We start from the raw sequence: 20232 nt of genomic DNA on the forward strand, positions 1-20232 counted from the left end.
AAAGTAAAAAGAGGAGTCAGGTCAAGCCACGGTACTGTGTAAGGTGCCCCCTTCGTGCTCCATCCTGCACACTGCTGTTGAGTCTCATGGCATGCAGATAGGAAAGAAATACACATTCCCTTGGATTGATGGACTTTCTTCCTTTTGCAGAAGTTAAACTGAGGCAGGAGGTGGGAATTACTGAGACCTAAGGTTGTGCTGTTGTTTTCTCCTACTGTAAATATGGAAACTACTCTCAGATTTCTCCATATCTGAAGCAGCTAGTCGATTGTCCTACAGTAAAAAATGAAAATGCTAAGCAAAGCCTAAATCTATGAAAAACTGGGATGTAGTTCTCAGCGGGACTATGCAAGCAGTAAGTAACCATATCATCCCTGCTACACCTGGACACTACATACCAGCCTGGGAAGTGACAAGATTTTCTAGCCGTGCTCTGAAATCATGTTTTATGGGTTAGGGGCATCCCAGGGACACAGCAAAGCCTTTTGCATGCAGCTGTGAATTAGTGTGTCCATGGAAATTCCTTACAGAGGGGGCATCTGCAAGGAGGGATGCATCTTGGGCAGGTGCTGATGTAAAAATATATGGATCCACATATGGGCTCCAGAAACACAATGAACTGGCACCAGCACTTTCTCAAAACAGATTTTTCTCTTCTGCTTCATTTTTTATTCCTTCATGAGGCTTTTCCAGCATCCCTCATTGGAACTTACAATCCGTCTGCCTTATCGTTTGTCACGCCTTCCAGTCTCAGACTCACTGCAACTCACATCCCTCCGAAGGAAGCAGGAGCAGATTGTTCCCATCAATTGCTAGTCCTGAGAAGTTAGAATTGAGTTAAAAAGTCACATATTGAGTTAAAAAGTCACATATGTAGTTAACATGTCAAAAAGCACCAAAAGGAGTGTGTGAGGCCAAGGTGAAGTGGCCAGACTGTTTTGTGTGATTGGAAGTCAAGCTAGGAATATTCAGTGGGAATTATCTCATGAAAATGACTGTACCCGTTTCACTGTAGCACAACTATGTTGTCTTCTGAGTCTTCTCATTTGTATCCGCGCATGTGGAAGGACATTTGGAGTCTCTACCTGCTCAGAGTGGCAGTGTGTCCCTAACAGTCTAGAATAAAGAAAGGAGCAGGATGTAAAAGGCTTGAGATTCAGTTTTTTAAAAAGTGGTTTTAAATGGAGGGTGATTCTTCACAAGGTAGTTACCTAGCATTACAAAAATCATAGATCACAAGACTGGAAAATCGCCTAGCTCACCAGCTGCTGGTGAAAATGTAAGAGATGTAGGTCAAATCTTGTCTTCAGAGCTTCTGCTGAATAGTTGTTTATCTCTTATCTCTAAAAAGGAGGATATTTACTTGCCTTTGAGATTCTCTGATATGGCCATTTCATGTTTCTGGGAAAGGCTGGCGGCTCCCTTTATTTGGATGGTGCTGGTCACAGAAATCTATCATTCAGAGACGTATTAGTGCAGTGGGAAGTAGGCACCTTGAGGAGTGGAATGTCAAATAGCTGCTGCTTTTCTGCAGGGAAAGAAAATATGTGCTCTCAGGCATTGGAAAAGCTTCTTAAGAAACCCTGTGATACTGTAAAACTTGCCAGAAGATCTCCAAATAGATACTTATCACTTTATTTGAAATCAGTTCTCCTTTGGGCCATAAGGTTTTAAATACCTGAATCTGAAAGAAGGCAAGGGAAATACAGGAAAGTGACTGGTTCTGCAGAAAATCCTTTTCTTCTCTATCTTGCCACATAAGTTTTTATTGATGGGATCTGAATTACTTTAGCAGCGCAAATAGGCTCCTGTAGCACTTAAACACTTCAGAAAGCCTCACCTGTGCCTCCTTGTAAACTCTTTTCATAGAAGAGTGCATTAGCAAACAAACTTTCTTCTCATGAAAGAGAAATGGGAACCGATTCCTTCTTAACTTGCTTTGGCCAGGTAACACCACAGATCTGTCAATTCACAGAATCACAGAATCACAGAATGGCAGGGGTTGGAAGGGAAGTCGGGAGATCATTCAGTCCAACCCCCCTGCTCAAGCAGGTTCACCTAGATCATGCTGCACAAGACATTGTCCAGGTGGGCTTTGAATATCTCCAGAGAAGGAGACTCCACAGCCCCCCTGGGCAGCCTGGGCCAGGGCTCAGTCACCCTCAAAGTGAAGAAGTTCTTCCTCATATTCAACTGAAACCTCTTCTGCTTCAGTTTGTGCCCATTGCCCCTTGTCCTGTCGCTGGGCACCAATGAGAAGAGTCTGGCTCTGTCCTCGTGACATCCACCCTTGAGATATTTGTACATGTTGATGAGATCCCCTCTCAGTCTTCTCTTCTCCAGGCTAAACAAGCCCAGCTCCCTCAGCCTTTCCTCGTAGGCGAGATGCTCCAGTCCCCTCATCATCCTTGTTGCTCTCCTTTGAACTCTCTCTAGAAAGTTATTCTTTCTTTACCCTAACCAAACCCAGGATTGGCCTACAAAATCTAGAATACACTTTTTTTCCACTAGATTCCCTGCTGTTTAGGTAGTCCCAGTGACTAGTTAGAAACTTCTGCAGTGGGGTATTTGGGAGGAGAGATATCATTCCAGTACAAACCATGTTTTGAAATATCTTGGCTCTCGTTTGCCTAGGAAGGTTATAAATACTGTTCCCAGGACAAACACTCTCCATGTCTGAGAGCTAATGAGCCAAGCAGCTGCTCTGAGGCTATCCACCTCTGACACCAGTAAACACTAAGCCATGTGAAAAAGATTTTAACATGCCCAGACACTCTGATATAAGTGGTGGTACATGTGTCTAAAGTGCCGTTTTCTTGCCACATCCATTTTGTACCTTCAAAGGAAAAAGTCCTTTACTGACCATCTTTGACACCTGTAACAGTCAGAACAAGACCAGCACAGCCCATAATCTCTCTGACACTGGTGCAAATCCAGCTGTTTTCAATAAAACGCACGATGTTCACAGAAGGAAGAGAGCAGAAAGTGTCACAAACATCTCTCTTACGGAAGTATGCATTTTTTGTAAGGATCCGTCTGAAATGTGACACATGCAGACAGTATTCACTGATATCCTCTGGCTGTCTGAGCAGTTTCAAGTCCAAAGCACCAATAAATCCACTTTAACTGGCTGACTAAACTGGGCTTATGGCTGCTTTGCGCTACCAGAACAATGAAAGGTGTCCTGGCTCATGCTGACACATCTGATCTAAAGTATAAAAGAATTTGTAAACAGGATCTAGGAACCATTTGAAGAATCAAATAACTTTGTCTGTAAATTTGTATCAACACAACATGAACGTCCACGGTTCGCTTCAGAAGTGACATAAACAGGAGACTTAACTGTATGTCAAACCTGAAGTAGTTGGAAAAAGTGTGCAAGTGATCTTGCAGTGTATCTTGCAGTTGTGAGGGGTGGGATGGGTGTGCAAAGATGAACATTTTGCATGGAAATCCCTGCTTCTCAGCCATCCTTCGGGAAGACCCCAAGGCCTTTCTTGTAAGACTTTTTCCCATCCGGTGCTCCTCAGACCCCAAACTCTAACTAGGGTTACAACTGGCCCACTGAAACCAAACTAAAATGCAGTTGCAACTAATCATACACAGCCATGAGAGCAAAAGCTGTGTTATCAGGTGGATCTCAAAACTACACCCAATTCTGGTTTCTGCAGGAGTTGCATAAATCTAGAAAAGCTCCTTTGACTCTGCCTGAACTCCTTGCACCACTGAGAGCCAAAGCAGTTGTATTAAAGGGCACTGATTCCTGATCTGGGGCTGTGGGAACCATTCTTTTTGCCTGATGCCTGACTCATGTTGACTTAAATCCAAATGACTTTTAGTTCAGGCACTGTCAAGGCGAAGCTGTGAACAGGACCTTTTCATTCATGTTCCCAGTAAGCATGCATCTTCTTAAAAAAAACCCCAAACCAACAAAACTAGGTCGGCTGAGCACAGTAAATACTTTTGTCTCTCTTGTTTCAGGCTTTAAAAAATGTCCCAGTTGCTTAAGTGAAAATTGCTGTGACTTAGAGAAATGTGTCCCAAGGACCCTCTTTTGTTTGTCTGTCAGTCATTAATCACTGTAAAAGTCTTTCTCTAAGAAATGCAGTTGGTCAGTTTGCTTTTCGGAGCTCGGGGTTGGATGCTGATCGTAGTTTCCCTGCTTGCATCTGGCATTAGTCTGCTGAAGCAAGTGGAGTGACTCAGGATTTATAGCTGTGTAAATGAGAGCAGAGGCGATCATCTGAAGCCTACTTGATTCTTTAGCATCTGGAGAACATAACCTATGTATTAAAAAAACCCCAACCAAACATCTAGTGATAACTGCTCTTTGACATCCCAGTCATGGCATTCTTTCTAACAGGGAGACAGGGCAAGGGTGGGAAGAGAACAAGAGCAGTGGGGGGTAAAGGAGTTAAGAAATCTGGGCTTCATATGCTCATAGAAATGGGCAGGATACACTTCCCATGCTGGGTTTTCCCTGCTCCTGGCCCCTTGGATTCATTGGAATTACTTCTGATTTACACCCATTTGAGTGGAACAGGATCACTCCCTTTTTCTTCAGCAAAACAAACATTTGTTACTTGGAAAGAAAACCAGGGGAATCTTAAAATGTGACCCACAGCTGAGCGGAAATTCTCAGTAACACAAGAATTTGGGTTTCTTTAGTTTGTAAACAAAGAAGGAACCCTTGGAGGGAGCGGGTTGATTAATGCCACGGGGGACTGCAGAGGGACACAGTTCCTGCAGCCATGTAACTGGGGATTCAGCCTGCCATGGTCACAGCAGGTCCAGGTATATGCAATGGGAACGTGGAGGAGCAGGATGCTCTAATAGAGGAGGGGGTTGAGCTTTGGGGATGCTGACAGCATCTCCTTTACTGGCTCTGAGCCCTCAGGCAGGCCAAAACCTCGATCAAAACAACCCCAAGTGTCAGACAAAGTTGAGATCCAGTGCTGATCTGGGGGTAGTTAGGGGTCTACAGATGCAGACGAACGCTTAGAATTATTTCCAAAAGCACCCAATCAGTCTCAGTGCCAAAAGCCCAAAGGGAACTGAGGTCAGATGCTCAACTGGTGTAAACTGGTGTGGGTCCTCCCAGGCCCCACCTCTAATCGATGTTTTCTAGCTCTCCCCAGATCTCAGGTTCCCGTACCTCTTGTGAAGAAACTCCATATTCACTGATAATGGATGGTTTTGCCTTCCTTCCCCTCCTTAAATACACCAGCACTATTTTGAAATGCCAGTTTAACCTAAGGAGAGCCACAGAGCTCCGTGCCTCAGGAGCTGACAGTCAGGTAGGGAGAACCCAGAACAGCTTCCCTCCAGCAAGAGAGAAGAAATACACACGCACATTCACACGCACGCTGCTTGCTTAGCACAGTCCATTAAACTCAGCATGAACTCCAGGCCCAGCCATAACCCATGATATTTATGGAGTGAATATCTTCCTGTAAAGGATGTGGAAGGATAATACAACCGCCGTAGAGCCCCTACCCTCCCTCGCATTCGCTCATATCTCAGACATATGCTTTTATGACTGTTTCACTTATCTTGGACTGGAATAGCAGGGTGAGATCCTGGCTGCTTCTCCATTCTGCACAGGAAAGGAAAGGACAGGAGAAATGTTTCCACCGTCCCTCCCATGCCCTGGGGAAAGCCCGAAGCCTGCTAGGAGAGTACCAGCTTTCCCACTAAAGCCTGGCTCATCAGAGCCAGCGTGGCCTGTAGCCGTGCTAGATGCTGGCCCTAGGAGGTGTTATGAGACAGGTATGCTGTGTGTCCACAAAGCAGGGGTAAGATTTGCTGGACCTGCTCCTGCCCCCAGCGCTGAAGATTCTCTTATGTTTTCCAGCAGCCACCAAGAAGACCTCCTGGGGCAGCACAGAGGCTGGTGCAAGGTCTGTGGTTGTTCAATAGCTTCTACGCCCTTTTTCCCTAAGAAAAGGGCAAGCACATGCCACCTGGGAAGAGCTGTTACTATAGACGAGCTCATCAGCCTTCAGGACACAAGCGTGCTCCCTCCAGTTTAATTTTACAGCATCTACAACATGAAAATAGACCTTCCTTTGTACCTGGTCCCTCTTGTCATCTGAGGAGAGAGTCTGACAGAGAAGAAACATGGGGATTGATGATTGCTGACTGTTCCTGCTATGGTTCTGCTGATGCCCCCTAAATTCCAGAGGTTCACACTGCCTGTTGAGCTCTCACCTGGGGCAGAACAACCCCAGATGCTCCAGAATTAGGAGCTCCTGTCTTTAAAAGCTGTACATGGAGTCATCTGCCCAGGAGCCCCAGTGCAGGTGTGTCTCTTCTCTTGGGAAATAGAAAGGGCCTGGTTCTGATCTTGTGTGCAGGAGAGGCTTGACAAGTGCAGAGGCTGAGGTGACGGCGGCACTGAAGAGTTTGGGAACAGACCTGTTCCCTTGTAGCTTTGCTCTGCCATGAATTGATGGGAGGTGTTGCTAAATGTGCAAACAGGAACACCTACACTCAGAAAATAACTCAACCACAACCAAATAAAACAATAAACCTTGAAAGAAGATGGGAATTGCCATTCCCCAAGCTCATTTCCTGGGCTCACCTGAGAGAGTTGAGTGACAAGATTATTTTAAGGTGCCTTTTTCTGAGCTGCTCTATTCTGTCTTCCAGCTACAAGTCAGCCACCTCCTGCTGAGCCCGCTGTGTGCATGTCCTACACCACTGCCTCCCTGCCATGCCAGTCCACTTCCTCAACGGTACTCACAGGGCATGATGACTTTGGGAGGCAACTCAAGGGGAGAAGAGAGAAAACCTTTTACGCCATCTCCTTCCCGGCCCTGCTGTGCCCCACGTCACTTTGGAGCCATTGGCACAGATCGAGGGCTCTCCCTTTTGTCCTGTGAGTCATTAGGTGGGAAGACTCGGAACAGCAACAATCCCTCTGTAGGGAAGGGGTAAAACCGAGGGGTCTGCTCGCTCTCCCTCATTTTGAATAAGCTGCAAAGAGCTTTAGAGCTGTCCAATTAAAACAACCCTGGGACAAAAATAGGATGAGAGAGTGCTACTTTAAAAACAAAACAATTAAGCAAAGCCTATCCCTTCCTCTCCCTGGAGGCTCCTGTGGAAGTGGCCAGAAAACTCTGCTGAGTTGGGTATTTCTGGCATTTGAACCCAAGGCAAGCAATGACCTCCCGGTGCTGGCTTTGGAGGAGAGGCTGTGCCGAGCTCATGGCAGCAGATGAGACCGAGCTTGCAGGCACTGACACATCTCCCCTAAAGGCTAGTTATGCTGTAGCCTGTGGAACACCAGAAATGAGATTCTGAGTGTGGGAAAGAGCTGAGCAGACACTGGCACAAGCTGCACCAGCAGCCAGCCAAGCCCGGTGGGGGGCCGTGCCGTAAACACCATTTCGGGCCTTAAGGCTGAGAAGGGAGAATGGGTTTGGTCTTGAGCTCACAGATCTGAGTCCAAGGTCACCGAAACCTGGTGCTACCATGGCTCCACAGACCAGGATTGTGGGAACCCCTCTCTGGAAAGGGCTGGGCTCTCTGCCTGCTGTTTGTGTGGCTTCCCACTTCGCAGGGATCCTTACGTCTCCTTTTGAAGCCCAGCTGCTGCTGCTGAAAAGGCACACGGCCAGTAGCTTCACCGACCAGGCAGAATGTTTCAGTAATCTTTTTGGAACGTGAAAGCCTTGCCCATCACAACAATGCTGCTTTAAATCTTCTTCTGTACCTCGTAACACTTTGTTTGAGCTGTGGGATGGCTATCCATAAAGTTAGTCTCCAAATGATCAGAGGAGGAGTGACTGCCAGCGCTGTGCATATAAGCTCAGAAGTTCCTCCTGCAGTGAACACATCACTTGAGCCCCACTGCCAGCTGAAATCATTCTCTGATGAAACCAGGGACTAGCATAATCACGGTGTGGTTGCCACAGGAATGCTAGGGGTAAAATTCTGGCTTTAGTTATATCAGTGCAGTGTCAAATTAACCTCATGCTTCTATTCCTGAGGTCCCTTTGTTGCGGGCGATTTTTCTGCCACAAGATTCTTTCTTTCAACTCTAATTTTAGTTCATGTGAAGGATGAAAAAGGGTCTTATATCCTTGTCATGAGGCCGGTTCATGGGATTCCCCTCTGACTCAGCACAGCCTGGGCTCTTCCCTGGCCTCTTCAGCCGAGATCCCCTCGAAATACACGTAGGGCTTAAAATAGCACCGCAAGCTCTGTCCCATGTACGTTCTGGTAAAGTGAACAGCCCCAGGGCAAATTTTGTCTCATTCCCTTTGTTTCTCCAAACTCTTTTTACAGGATAGCAGTGCAGGCTAACCTAACATATTATTTTGAGAAGAATTTGAGAAGCTGGAAGTAATTTTGTTTGTTTCCTTTGTTCTAGGAAAGGGATCCACACGGCCCTGGCCAGCCCTCCTCGTTTGGGGCAGAATGAACAGGCTCGCAGGGCTTGGAGGCATTTGAGCTATGTCCTGGCCCTTGCTCTTTCCTCTGGAGGAAGGGGAGCACGGCAGAGGAGGAACTTCCCCAGTCCAGGGGACTTGCACATGGAAAGGGCGAGTTTCACTGTTTTAGTGGAAAGGCAATGACACTGGTGAGTCTGTGCAGCAGGTTAGTTATTTCCCCACTTGGACCATCAGGGACACACAGACCTCTAACAGTTAATGCCAAAGTCGAGAACCTTTCTGCGGTTTTTAAAGGTATTGAGTGCCAAGCGACCAAGAGCTGCCCTGGCGGGAAAAGCCTTTATCCTTACCTTCTTGAAACATAGCTCCATACTTTTCATTTTACCTATCCCCTTTTCTGAGGTGAGAACACCTTGGGCTCAAAATTGTAATTTGAGAATCCCCAATAACTGTTTTTTAACAAAGCCTCTTGACCTAACAGCTTGGCCTATCTCTGCCAGGCAGGTCATTAATTTCCAGTCTAATGCACAAGGGAGAACATTGTGAAATGACTGCATAAGGAGGCATTAGAGTAAAGATGATTTGGGGCTATTTGCCTGGCAAAGAAATTGAACCAGCTACAGCTTTTCTCTTACCTGACTCATGGCTGTATTGCAGGGATCAGATTGGGAAAAAAACAAGTGACTATTATTCACCTAAAGTCTGCTTTCAAACCCATTTCTGTGCACCTCTGTTGCCAGATGACATCATGCTTCTGAGGGTGAAACAATTTAAACTACAGAGATGAAAATTATTGGTTCAAATAACTTCCTTAAAACAGCAACAACAACAACAGACTGAGGCTTTGTAGAACTTATTTGAAAACGTCTGTTGCTGCATCTCTGGGGTGAAATGGCCTAAACTGTAAATGCCTTAGTACTCTGTCAGAGTGGTTGCTGAAAAACTGCAGTGTTTGTAGGCAGAACTAATAATGTTCCACTACTAGCTAATAAAACTGTCACCTCTAAATATATCAAGAGGGTTTTTAACGTCATGCAAGTTTCTGGGGAAAAGAGCTAGGGCAATTGTTTAGGACAGGGGGCTAGGGGAGGAGAGAAGCACCAGCTCCTGAGAAGCAGCACACATCAGCCAGCGTGCAGATGGAGGAGCGGGTGACCGCTGCCGGGGCCCAGGAGCACAGGACTGACCCTGCTCGCGTGAAAGCCCCGCTGGAGACCGCACGCAGGCTGCAGCCTGCTGAAACATTTCATCTTCCTCAGCTTGTGTGAGTTCAGTCTGTCTGAAGGCAATGATGGCTGTAAATACAGGCTATTTCCTTATTAACATGGTGTAAAATTATGCTGTTCTTATAACAGGGCTACTCATGGAGCTTGGGACTTGTCTTTTTTTAAACATTTGTGATGTGAAACTTCTAAAAAATCTATTAGTAAGGAAACAAATGAAAAAAGCAAATATGCAAGATCAACCTCATGTTGTGCCCATAACAAAAATAAAGAATTAAGAACATGTAAGTGAAGGTCTCACACTTAACATTTCCCAAATTATTTTTCATTAACAGCAGTTTGTGCAGACCTTCGGAGGAAGTTCATGTTCTTTAATCAGCAGGGAAGTAGTTGGTTTACAGCTAATTTCGAAGGTGTCTGCATTACATTCCACAGTTAACACTCCCTTCAGCTGAGAGAAGTCTCTGCCTCCGTAAAGGTGCATGCCCTGTGTGAAGGTTGGCTCACAATTACAGCCCCAGGGGCTAGAAAGCTAATAAAAGATTCATGTGAAGAGATTCTTTTGTGCTGTACAGGAACAGGCTGGCAAGAGCACTGCCTGGCTGAACTCGCAGACCCCATTGACCTGTGCTTCTCTCTTGGTCTCAGAAGTCTTCCCCTCTTCTCTATCCTCAACATTGGGATCGGCTGCAGGAGGAACCAGATGACCTAGGGGTCCCTCCAACCTAAATTACTCACTGATTCCATGTAATGAGCTGGAATTTTTCCAAAACCTGACTGGGAAAGGTGTGGGAAGACTCCTGTTGGAATCCCAAATCCCTAATGAGAGATAGATACACACAAGTCCTGGTAGGCCACCCACCCCTCCAGGTCCTACCAGCCTGGCAGACCTCAGGGACCTGTTGCTGCCTGTTGAATCTGTGGGAGATGTGCAGCTGGTATAAATTAGGGAAAACCTATTGATTTCGGCAGAGCTATTTTGGCTGAGGTGTTGAGTCCTGGATTTTTAGGTGATCCCAGAGGTCTTGGGAGATCTGGTGGGGAATTTTACATTGCACCCTTTCAGATATGGCTGTATAGACACAGCAGCGCCGGGCTTATGCACTAGAAAAATCTCCTGGTAATTATGGCAGGGTGGCTGCTTATCCGGGGGGTGGCAGAGCCTGGTGTTTAGTGCCCGTAACTAGAGAGACTTCGTGTTAGTCCCTTCTCGTGCCACGTCTGTGCAGGTGTTGTGAGGACCAAATCCCATAAAAGGTGGAGTGCTGTTCAGATACATCAGAGATGTGCACCAGAGGAGCCCTCTAGATCAGGAGGCCTCCTTATAGGAGCCTGCCCAAGTCCACCTTAAACATAACCCTCCCTCCCTGCAGTTTTCCTTCAGGATAATTAAGCATGCAGTAAGTTAAGAAGTGGAAAAACCCAAGGAAGCATCCATTTCACAGGTGGGTGCAGCTGACTGTTTCCTCCCAGGGCCTGTTCCTCCTGCAGTTCTGTGCAAGCCAATGCCTCGGCACAAATGCTCGTGGCCGTGATGGTGACTCACATTTGTATCCAAATTTTGGAGTTGATGGGGTCTCAGAAGATCACCTGCTATTACACTACCACGTGGAGACCTGTGCTGGTCTGCAGGTAACAGGTACTTTTTTATTGCACCTCGACAAACCTTGAGGCACGCAGTGATTGCCCACAGCTTTGTCTGCATTGCCCTCAAGGTTTGATTTTCTGCACAGACCAGTAACCTGGATGCTGAGCCCCAGGGATCCTGGGGCACCTGCCTGCACCAGCACGCCTGGTGCAGATCGTGCCCTCGGACAGGTCTGCACAGCCCACGCTGCCTCCAGGAACGGTCAGGTCAGGGAACAAGCTGCGCCTGCAGCCCTTTCTCCACCGCTCTGTGGAGGGGGTGTAGCTACAGGCTGCCCAGGGTCACGTAGGGGGTCTGCAGCAGGGCCGGGTGTTAGGTCAGGCTCCCCAGAGCTCTAGGTCAGGGCCTGGGCTGTGCATGAGCTTCTGCCTCTCTGCCACTGAAAGCTGGTTGTAGCTGTCAGGAGGCAGAATCCAGAAGCTGGTTGAAGAAGCCCTTGTTGCAGGATCTTGTGCATTATTTAGGCAAAATCCTCCAGCCTGTGTTAGGCAAGAAGTCAGGTTAGATAATTAGAGTGGTCCTAACCGGTCCGAAAGCCTCCCAGCTGGCTGTGCTCTGGGCTGGGGTGAAAGGCCAGATTTCTCACAACAGCAGAAACAGGGCGAAAGAGAGGAAGACGATTGTCAAATGCTCTGCTTCCAAAACCATCGCCTATTTTTTGCAAAGAGCTCAACACCTGTGGTGCTCTGCTTTGGGAAAGCTTGTTGCACGTATGGCCTTGGAAGTGTTGACTTTCTTACTGTTCACCTGTTCCAAAACAGGAATCCTGTGCATTGATGAACAGGGTTTCGTATCTTTCCTGGTACCCCTCTGGGTGCCCTGGCTGCACACTCTCTGGTAAGATGCAGAACTGGCTTTTTGCCTCCTGCCAAGATCAGGCTCCAGGGGGGCATTTTTTTTTCCAGAAGAGAATGTGTGTTTTTGCTGGCAAGCTCTGTCTAAGCACTGGCTCTTTCCGAACTCGTGATGCCAATGCTGGTTTTATATATTTACTTCCTTTATAAGGACATCATCAGGCACCCCACCCATCCCAAGTTTTGTGTCCCTCGATAGGCTTCTATTTCACAATAAATCCTGAAATACAATGGAGCGTTCCTCCCAGAACCAAAATAACTTGTAGACTTCATTAGTGAACTCTACAGCCAGGGACAAAATTTGTTCCCTGCTTGACATCCCTTAAACGATGGGCACGACAACGTGCCCTCAGGGCTATGGTATCTGGTAAGCCAGGCGGAGAGGGGAATCCTGGCTCTGCTAGAGCCAGTGGGTGTTCCCCTGCAGTCAGGATTTCATCCAAGGCTGTGCTGAAGTGGGGAGGGGTGGTTTTTCCTGCCTTTTCCGTCCTTAGGGCAGGGTAGCCTTTCCCACCCAGATTGCAGTCAGATATGCCGTGGCGTTACGCCGTTGCCAAGCTCTGGTGTTGCCTTTATGTGACACTTTCTCTTGACAATTTACATCAACTAGCATCGTGATACAGCTGATCTGTGTGGAGCGACGGAGACAGGGACCATCGGAAGGCAGTTCAGGAGCTTTGGTCCTTCTCCACTGATTGTAAAGAGAGCCTAGAGAGATTAGGCTTCTAATGTAGATGCCTTAATTAAGTGCCTAAGGATTAGCTGGCATGAGTCTGACCCCAAATGCCCTTCCTAGGCAGATGCTGAACTAGCACTGAACTTGAACTGGGACATGGGTCTGGAAGAGACCTTCTCAGCTGTTAAGTCTCTGGGAACCATGTTTAGCCCAAAAGCATTCAGAGGCTGCTCACCCCTCCTACCCCGAGGCACACGGACCTGCAGAACTCCTTCCCAACCTTGCAGCAAACTCATGGCTTGATAGACCTTGATAGGGTTTGTTCTTTTATTGGTAATATACCGCAGATGGAGAAATCAACAGTGTCCCTTATGTCTTGAAGCCTTGTACCATCAGGGGAGAAGCTGGGTGAAAGTGCCCAGCCAATCTTAAGAATTGCATCTTATCTGCAAACTACAGAAGGCGGCAAAAAGCAGGGGACAGGGCTCCTTCATGGCCCTAAATCTGGCCAGTGGTTTAGCCTAAGCATATGAGCAGGATGCATCAGTACTTGGGTAACGAACAAGGAAATTAAATTCCTGTGATTCAGACCAGCTAGCTGGATGAACCTCACCATCTCTGCCGGGCCAAGTTTATGTTTGATGTCCTTTCCGTGAGGCTCAGAAAGTGAAGAGTGATTTTCTGTGATCCCCTCCAACAGTGACTTTTGCTAAGGCTGGCCAGCCATGAGAATGGAAACCTCCCCGTAAGGAGCAGTCCTGAGAGCCACCAGCGTGTCCTGTGGACGACCGAGCGCCTTTGAGACAGGGGACAGCTTTGAACTCATTGAGGGCTGGGTGAGTGTGATTCCCCTTACTGTGCTGCTTGTACCTGGTTTTTATTTTGGCTTCTGCAGGCAGAGTGCCACTGGGAGAGATCACACTGGGCCAAAAAAATGTGTGGGTACTTGCCTTAATTTTAGCCTTTTACATGATTTTTGGCAATTATCTAAATGTCTTCTTTTTTTAATTACTATAAATTCAGGAAAGCCACTGGCTGGGGATGGTGAATGAACCTAGAAGAACGTAACAAGGTGAATTAAACACCCACTATTCTTTGCTTGGGGGAGATTTTAAGCAGGGTTGACATCTTCATCCCTTCACTTAAGGCAGCTCAGGCAAAAAGAAGAGATGCAAATTGGTGTGAACTTGGGTGTTTCCTCCCTTTGATCATTCTGAGTCATTCAACCTTCATGTTCTTCTCTGGCTTCTTGGCAAGTGGCATGTCCACTGGGGTGAACAGTTCAGCTGCCAGCATTAGGGGTAGTTTTGGTTGTCACAGTGCCCTAAGAAAATCTTGGACCATGGGTGTAGGGAGCTCTCTAACGCTCATCCTTCATGTCCTGCTGCTCCTCTACTTTTTTTTCAGCTTGTGGTAAAAAGCTCCCTTTGTGGCGGAGTTGCTCTGGGCTGCAAGAGGCAAAGTGAGCTCCTCTGTCCCCAGAAACCCTCGCGTGGAGGGCTTGATGCTGCTCTTGGCACATTGCAGTGACGATACTGGTGCAGGGTGTTGGTTCCATCATCCAGTGAAGGAGGTAGAGTGGATCCAGGTGCTTGCCTCTGGGCAAGGCAGGGGAGGCAGCTGGCCACGGCAGAGCGAAGGTGGCTCGAAGGACGAGCAGGATTGCAACTCTGTACGTTTTACTTACGCTCCTGTTCTGGGAAGATGAAAGCATTCAGGTGGATGATGATGAGCAGCTTGGTAAGGATGTTTCATAATCGATTTATTCTTTATTTTTGTGGTAGGTTGAAAACTTCATCAGCCATCATAATGCTGGTTTAGTGCTGAATGCTCCCCACAAAACTCCTGACAGGTGAGTGAGCATTATGATTTTGGCTGAACAGTTCCTTTGAGGTCATGCAGCAGGTTAAAAGCAATTCCGAAAGCAGAATGTGGAAGATCATGGCTCAAGGTGCAACTGCTGCTTCTTGGACAAGGAGCAATGTACGAATTGAGCCATACATTAAGCTCTGTCCTTGTAAAACAGCACAGATATCACACCTTCAGATGCCCCGTATAGCTTGGAATTCAGCTGTGGTTTATATTCTTGCTGTGGAAGAAAATGAGAAGGGAGGTGTGTAGCGCTTTATCCCCGTCTTATTTACAAGCGGTGGGAGAATGTCCTGCAAAATGTGAGCAGCTAATTTTAGGCGACAACATAGTTCAAGGTGCCAAGCCTTCCAAAAGGGGAAGGAATGTATATCCAGCTAGACTGCCATTAGCTCCAAGCTGATCTAGGGCACTGGGTGTTTATACCACCCCCAGGACATTAAATCTTTTGTGCGGAGACGTAATCCTTCGTTGTGACATTAGTAGAGGTAGCTGTTACAGAAATGATTGTGAAATCCCTCATCTTATGGAAGAGGAGAAGCAGGAGGTGCAGCTGAGGTGGTTTGCGCTGTGCTAATGCTCTCCAGCCCCAAATCCCAAGGAGCTTTCCAAGTGCTAATTGATTAAGAGTCGGAGTTGTCCGTTTTCAGCAGTTGACAAACAGTGGCAATAGGGAGCGTGGAGGCTGACACAAGGACCTGAAAGGACCCGAGTAAAATACAGGGCTTGACTCCCAGCTAAAATGTCCTACACTTGGAGGCAGGAAGGAAGGAGGCTGAATTTAAGTGACCCACTACACACTCCCTGTATTTTTCTTCACCTTCTGTCCTACTTCCCAGCACACTCTGCTGGGATGTGGTAGGGACTGTATGGCACAGCGCATTCTGCCTATGCTCCTGTCCCCTGCTTTATGCTGGCCCAAAGTAAGGATACGGATCTTGCACCACTTCTACCCTGGAAAGGTCCTGGACTCGAAGGCACGGCTCCATCTTTTTAGGCCACCTCACGTGCAGCGCGGAGGATTCCTGTCCAGTACCCAACCTGCTCTGTCACACCCCAGGCCAGCAAGGACTAAGAGTGCCCTCTGCTGCACTCCTTCTCCTCATCTTTCCATGGCAGCATTCCGCTTGCTGTTTGGGAATAAACAAAACAACTCTTTTAAAACACAAACCCAATCTTTCATATTCTAAAGGTCTTTTTGTGCAGGCTGTGCAGAAGCCTGGTTCTGTATTTCAGCAGCAAACAGAAAAGACCATGCCCCAAGATAAAAACATGCGATATCCTGCATCGGTCCCGAGGTGCAAATAAAGCACTCCAGGGAACTGCTGTCCTTTCTCAACAACCTTCACCCCGTAGCTTTTCATTGCCTCGTAAAACAAGCAGCTCCTCATTGCAGGAGCTCAGAGAGCGGTCTTTATATTCATGAAGCTTTCATTTCTCAGAGCTGGCAGGAGCAAGCGCTGGTGATGCACAGTCAGTTGTGGTACCTAATTGCGCCTAACAGTGCTGAACTTTCCATCGCTCCCTCCTGTTCAAAGGAAAAACATCGAGCACCACAAAGCTCTGCTTATTTAAGTCCTCGGCTCCTGCAGCCAAAAAGGAAAGGAAAGAGGAAAAATTAAAAAATAATAATCCTGCTTTTACTGGGATTTGATTTACCCACGTGGAAAGTAACCAAGCTGCCGGCTGTGCCGGCAGCCCCGCAACCGCCAGGGCCACAGGAATCTGCTCATGTTCCCTGGAATTTGGACATTTTTCGTTGCACCCATTTCAGCTTGCTTTCCAGACTGTCACTCAGGCGCGGGGCACGCCCCCTCCAGGAGGCTATTTAAAGAGGAGCTGGTGTGCAACTTTCTCCAAAGAGAGAGGAGAAACTCCGAAGGCGAAGGAGTGAGTCAGTCGGCAGCCTGAATCCCCTCCCTTCCCTTTACTCGGGATGTCTGGCAGCGTGGGGACAGTGACCTGGACCCTGTTCCTCCTCCTCCTCCTCACACCTGGCTGGGTATGTATCGTGCCGCAGCAGCTCCGTTTGCTGGCTGGGCATTGCAGCTTCTTGCTTTGATGCATGCGAATGCTTTAGGCTGAGTAACCCTTCCCAGCTGCCACCTGCCTCCAAAGGTTTCTGAGAGAAGGTTGGCTCTTAGCAGAGCAATGCAAATGCACTGTGTAACTAAATCATGCCCAGAGCTGCCTCGTGCGTAACGCCTGTCATCTGCGGATCTCCAAGCTCTCGGCAAACGTGAATGGGTTTTGTTTCACTCCACTCTTGTGAGCTAGAAGCCAGCCCTGGTTTATGAGGGGGGGGAGAAGAGAACGGGGAGAGGTGAAGTCACTGAGTTTATGTCACTGCAATGAATAAAAGTCTCAGGTCTCAGGTCCTTACCATCACTGTCCTTCCCCAGCTGCCACTGAATCCACCCCTGAGTTCCAAAAAGCAGTGGTTCTGAGGGGGAAATCAGACTGCAGCCTCTCGAGAGCAGCGTTTGTGCCTGGTTTTATGTTAATACAAGTGCTTGACAGAGCAGCTGATTCTGCTTAGGACTTGTGTGTGCTCTTACACTGCCGCTAATAGCAGGAACATCGCTGCAGTCATTAACGTATCTAAATTGCAGCAAGTGCCTCTTGGACCGGTGAAGAAATCAGGTTCACAGAGCCTCTGCGCCTTTGGAGGCTCATTGAGCTGACAGATGCAATGAACTTCTGGTTGGTAAGGTCTGCTCGATTGCTCCTGGCAGCACGCAGCACGTGCCAGCCCCTTTCCTGCCGGGAGAGGTGTCCCGTGCACCTAACACTGCTGTCACCGAAGGGTAACGTCTGTCGTTTGGGATGATCTTCATGTTTCTTGCACTGACCCAGCTTTGGCAGCATCATATGGGTCGTCTAAACAAAAGCAGTGAATCCCACCGGTGTGACACTTTATTATTACTCTGAGATGATGTCATTTTCCCTAAACCTGCCGACTGCCTTGGAAATGGGATTTTTTACTTACTTTGAGCTCTGAGAGCTGTTGCTGTTGCTCCTGAATCTGCCTCCTGTGTTGTTCAGAGGTGTGAGTAGAAACCAGGATTGCTGGGGGTTATGCTTAGCTCTGCCAGGCTCAGCCTGGGCAAGTCTCGGTGCCTCTGCTCTGTCTGTGAAACAGGGGCAGCGGTTCTCGCCTCCCGTAACGGGCCCTTGTACACCGTGCTGCAGCCTCCTGGGCAGGTGCCTTGAGAGCCTGTGCTGGAGGCAGAGCAGGTATTATCTGTGACAATTCAGTCTTTGCAGTATGTGAGTAGCTTTGTGTTTTGACTGCTGGTCTACTGCCAGTCTTGGAGCTTGAAAGAGAACCAGTTACGTGTTTATTATATTACTTCTTCCTCGCAGCGTTAACCCCTGGCTCCCAAAGCACTTTGCTAACAGCCAGCTCAGCTTTAAAACACTCCTTTCCCAGCCCTTTGAATGCAGTCATGAACCCAAACGCATTTTAAAAATCCTCTTTAGCTTGGCCCTCATACCTGGTTCCCTGGGCTCGTGTGGACATTGACTGGTCAGGAATGAGAAGGTCCTGACGATGCCACAGAACTGCTGCAGCAGTGTGAGCTCATGTTGCCCCACCTTGTGCCTTCCTGAAGGCGTAGGAGGAAGAGGTTTTATGGGAAGATGAAGCAGGAAGAACATTCTCACTTTTTCCTTCCCCCCAGGTAACTGGGTTCAGTGCTGGCAGTTGGGAGGAAGCTTGTTCTGGCTTGTCAGCTGAGCAGCTGGGAGCTGGGAGTCAGTGGTGGAGAACGCACGTGGAGCACAGGCAAGGGACTCCTCTAGCCTGACTGTTCTTACTCCCCTTGTGGCTTGGCCATCGCTCAGGGGTCCTGAATCACAGAATCGTTTAGGTTGGAAAAGACCTTTAAGATCATCAAGTCCAACCGTTACGCTAACCCTGCCATCCCACCACTAAACCATGTCCTGGGAGCGACAGATTCACACATGGTGTTTGTGATCGATACGAGAGCTGCCTGCAAAGCCAGGAGCAGGGAGAGCTGATATTCCAGGCTTCAGCACTTTCTTAAATCTATAGACTCGATCTCTAATACTGGTTCTGTTCTGCTGCTCTTGAAGTTCCCAGAAATGCACTGCTAACCTCAAGGTCAAGGCTAGGGTGAACTTGAAGTTAGGATCCTGCTCAGTGAAGGTAAAAGTGTAATTTTGGAGAGAGACCCTTCTGCAGAGGGGAAGAAAATTAAATGTTCTCTAAGCTGAATCCCTCTGCACCCCGGTCGGTGGCACGTTATGTGGAAATGCTGGTCTCTGTGGTACGCATGGGTCTGTAGCAAAGCCCTGAACGTGAGTCCTTGCAGTTCTTTGGGATAGTTTGGGCAGTTTCCTCACTGCATTGAAACAACTCCTAGAAGCAGTCCTTGAAAATAATGCAGGGTGGAGGGTGCTCCATGCAAATCCAGTGTAACCCGTTGCTTAGCCTATTTGAAATTGCCGTGAAAGCAAATTAAGTAATGGAGAACTCTAGGAAGTTGGTTCAGTGTTGACTTTCTACCAGCTGTTCCCAACTTAAGAGGATCCCTTTCCCAGCCGGTTATTCAGTGCTCACCATCGAGTGTGCATGAGCCAAAAAATATTTCAGCTCATGCTCTCCTCTCTTGGGCTCAGGAGAGGAACGGGGGTTATAAATAGCGCGAGCTCAGTCATAAAAAAAGCAAACAGGAGCCCCAACACACCCTGGGGCCGGGTGGACTGGGTGATGGAGAGAGGCATGGTGGAGCTGACTGATGGGAAAATCTCAAAGTGTCGAGAAGAGCCCAGCAAATATGGATAAATTGGGTCTTTAAAGCCGTGCTTCTGCTCACAGGTGGGGGAAAAGAGGCACAGAAGAGGTAGGGGTGCAGAGTCACCCGGCAGGCTTCTGGTAACATTGGAGATCTGAATCCAGATGTACTTGTGCTGAAAAGCAGCTGTAATATAACGAGGAAGCGAAGCCGATTGAGAACAGAAGGTAAAACCAGGTGGTCTGGTTTCTGTGGGTGAGCTATTAAAGGAAATAAACAGCACCAACAATGATTAACGAAGGCGAGAAAGAAAACTTGGTTGGGTTTAATTCTGTTGCGTCCTCTGTTATCCCGAAGGAGGTTGTTTTGGTTTGTTTTTCAGTAGGAGAGCTATTCTGAGAGTGTTTCTTTATATGGCCTGTGGCTGACACTGCATTGGAAAATGCTTGTTGTCATTATTTTTTTTTAAGTGCATGGATTGCATCTTAATATAGGTCCTGTGTTAGGAATCCTTTGCCTCTTTTATGATCTCATGTACCCCCCACCCACTGATCCGTGGTTGAATAACACGTCCTTCTGGCAGCTACAGCGGTCGCACACATGAAAAACAGTAGGAAAGCATTTCTGTATTTTTAGTGTCTTTTAATGGACTTCAGCAGTCGGGAAGAGACCCCTGCGACACGCCAGCTCCCAGCGAGTGGCCCCGAGGCTGCCGTCTGCAAACAGCTGGGCTGCAGGCAGGAGAGGCTTGTTTTCAAAATACTTTGCGCTAGGAGTTTTCAGGGGGAATGATGCCGATTCCT

At 47.8% G+C, this 20232-nt stretch overlaps 1 protein-coding gene across 1 annotated transcript in view; it reads left to right on the plus strand.

The window, feature by feature from the left end:
- The first annotated feature begins 16542 nt into the window (after positions 1–16542).
- The window catches only part of LOC104132561 (CCN family member 2), an 11829-nt gene continuing 8139 nt past the window's right edge, over positions 16543–20232 (plus strand). The window contains exon 1 of the mRNA XM_035901295.1: positions 16543–16671. Coding sequence (XP_035757188.1) covers positions 16606–16671 — 66 coding nt within the window. The 5' untranslated portion in view covers positions 16543–16605. The remainder of the gene's footprint in view (positions 16672–20232) is intronic.

Source organism: Egretta garzetta, unplaced genomic scaffold (assembly GCF_000687185.1).
Source record: "Egretta garzetta isolate BGI_Z169 unplaced genomic scaffold, ASM68718v1 scaffold368, whole genome shotgun sequence".
Taxonomy (NCBI): domain Eukaryota; kingdom Metazoa; phylum Chordata; class Aves; order Pelecaniformes; family Ardeidae; genus Egretta; species Egretta garzetta.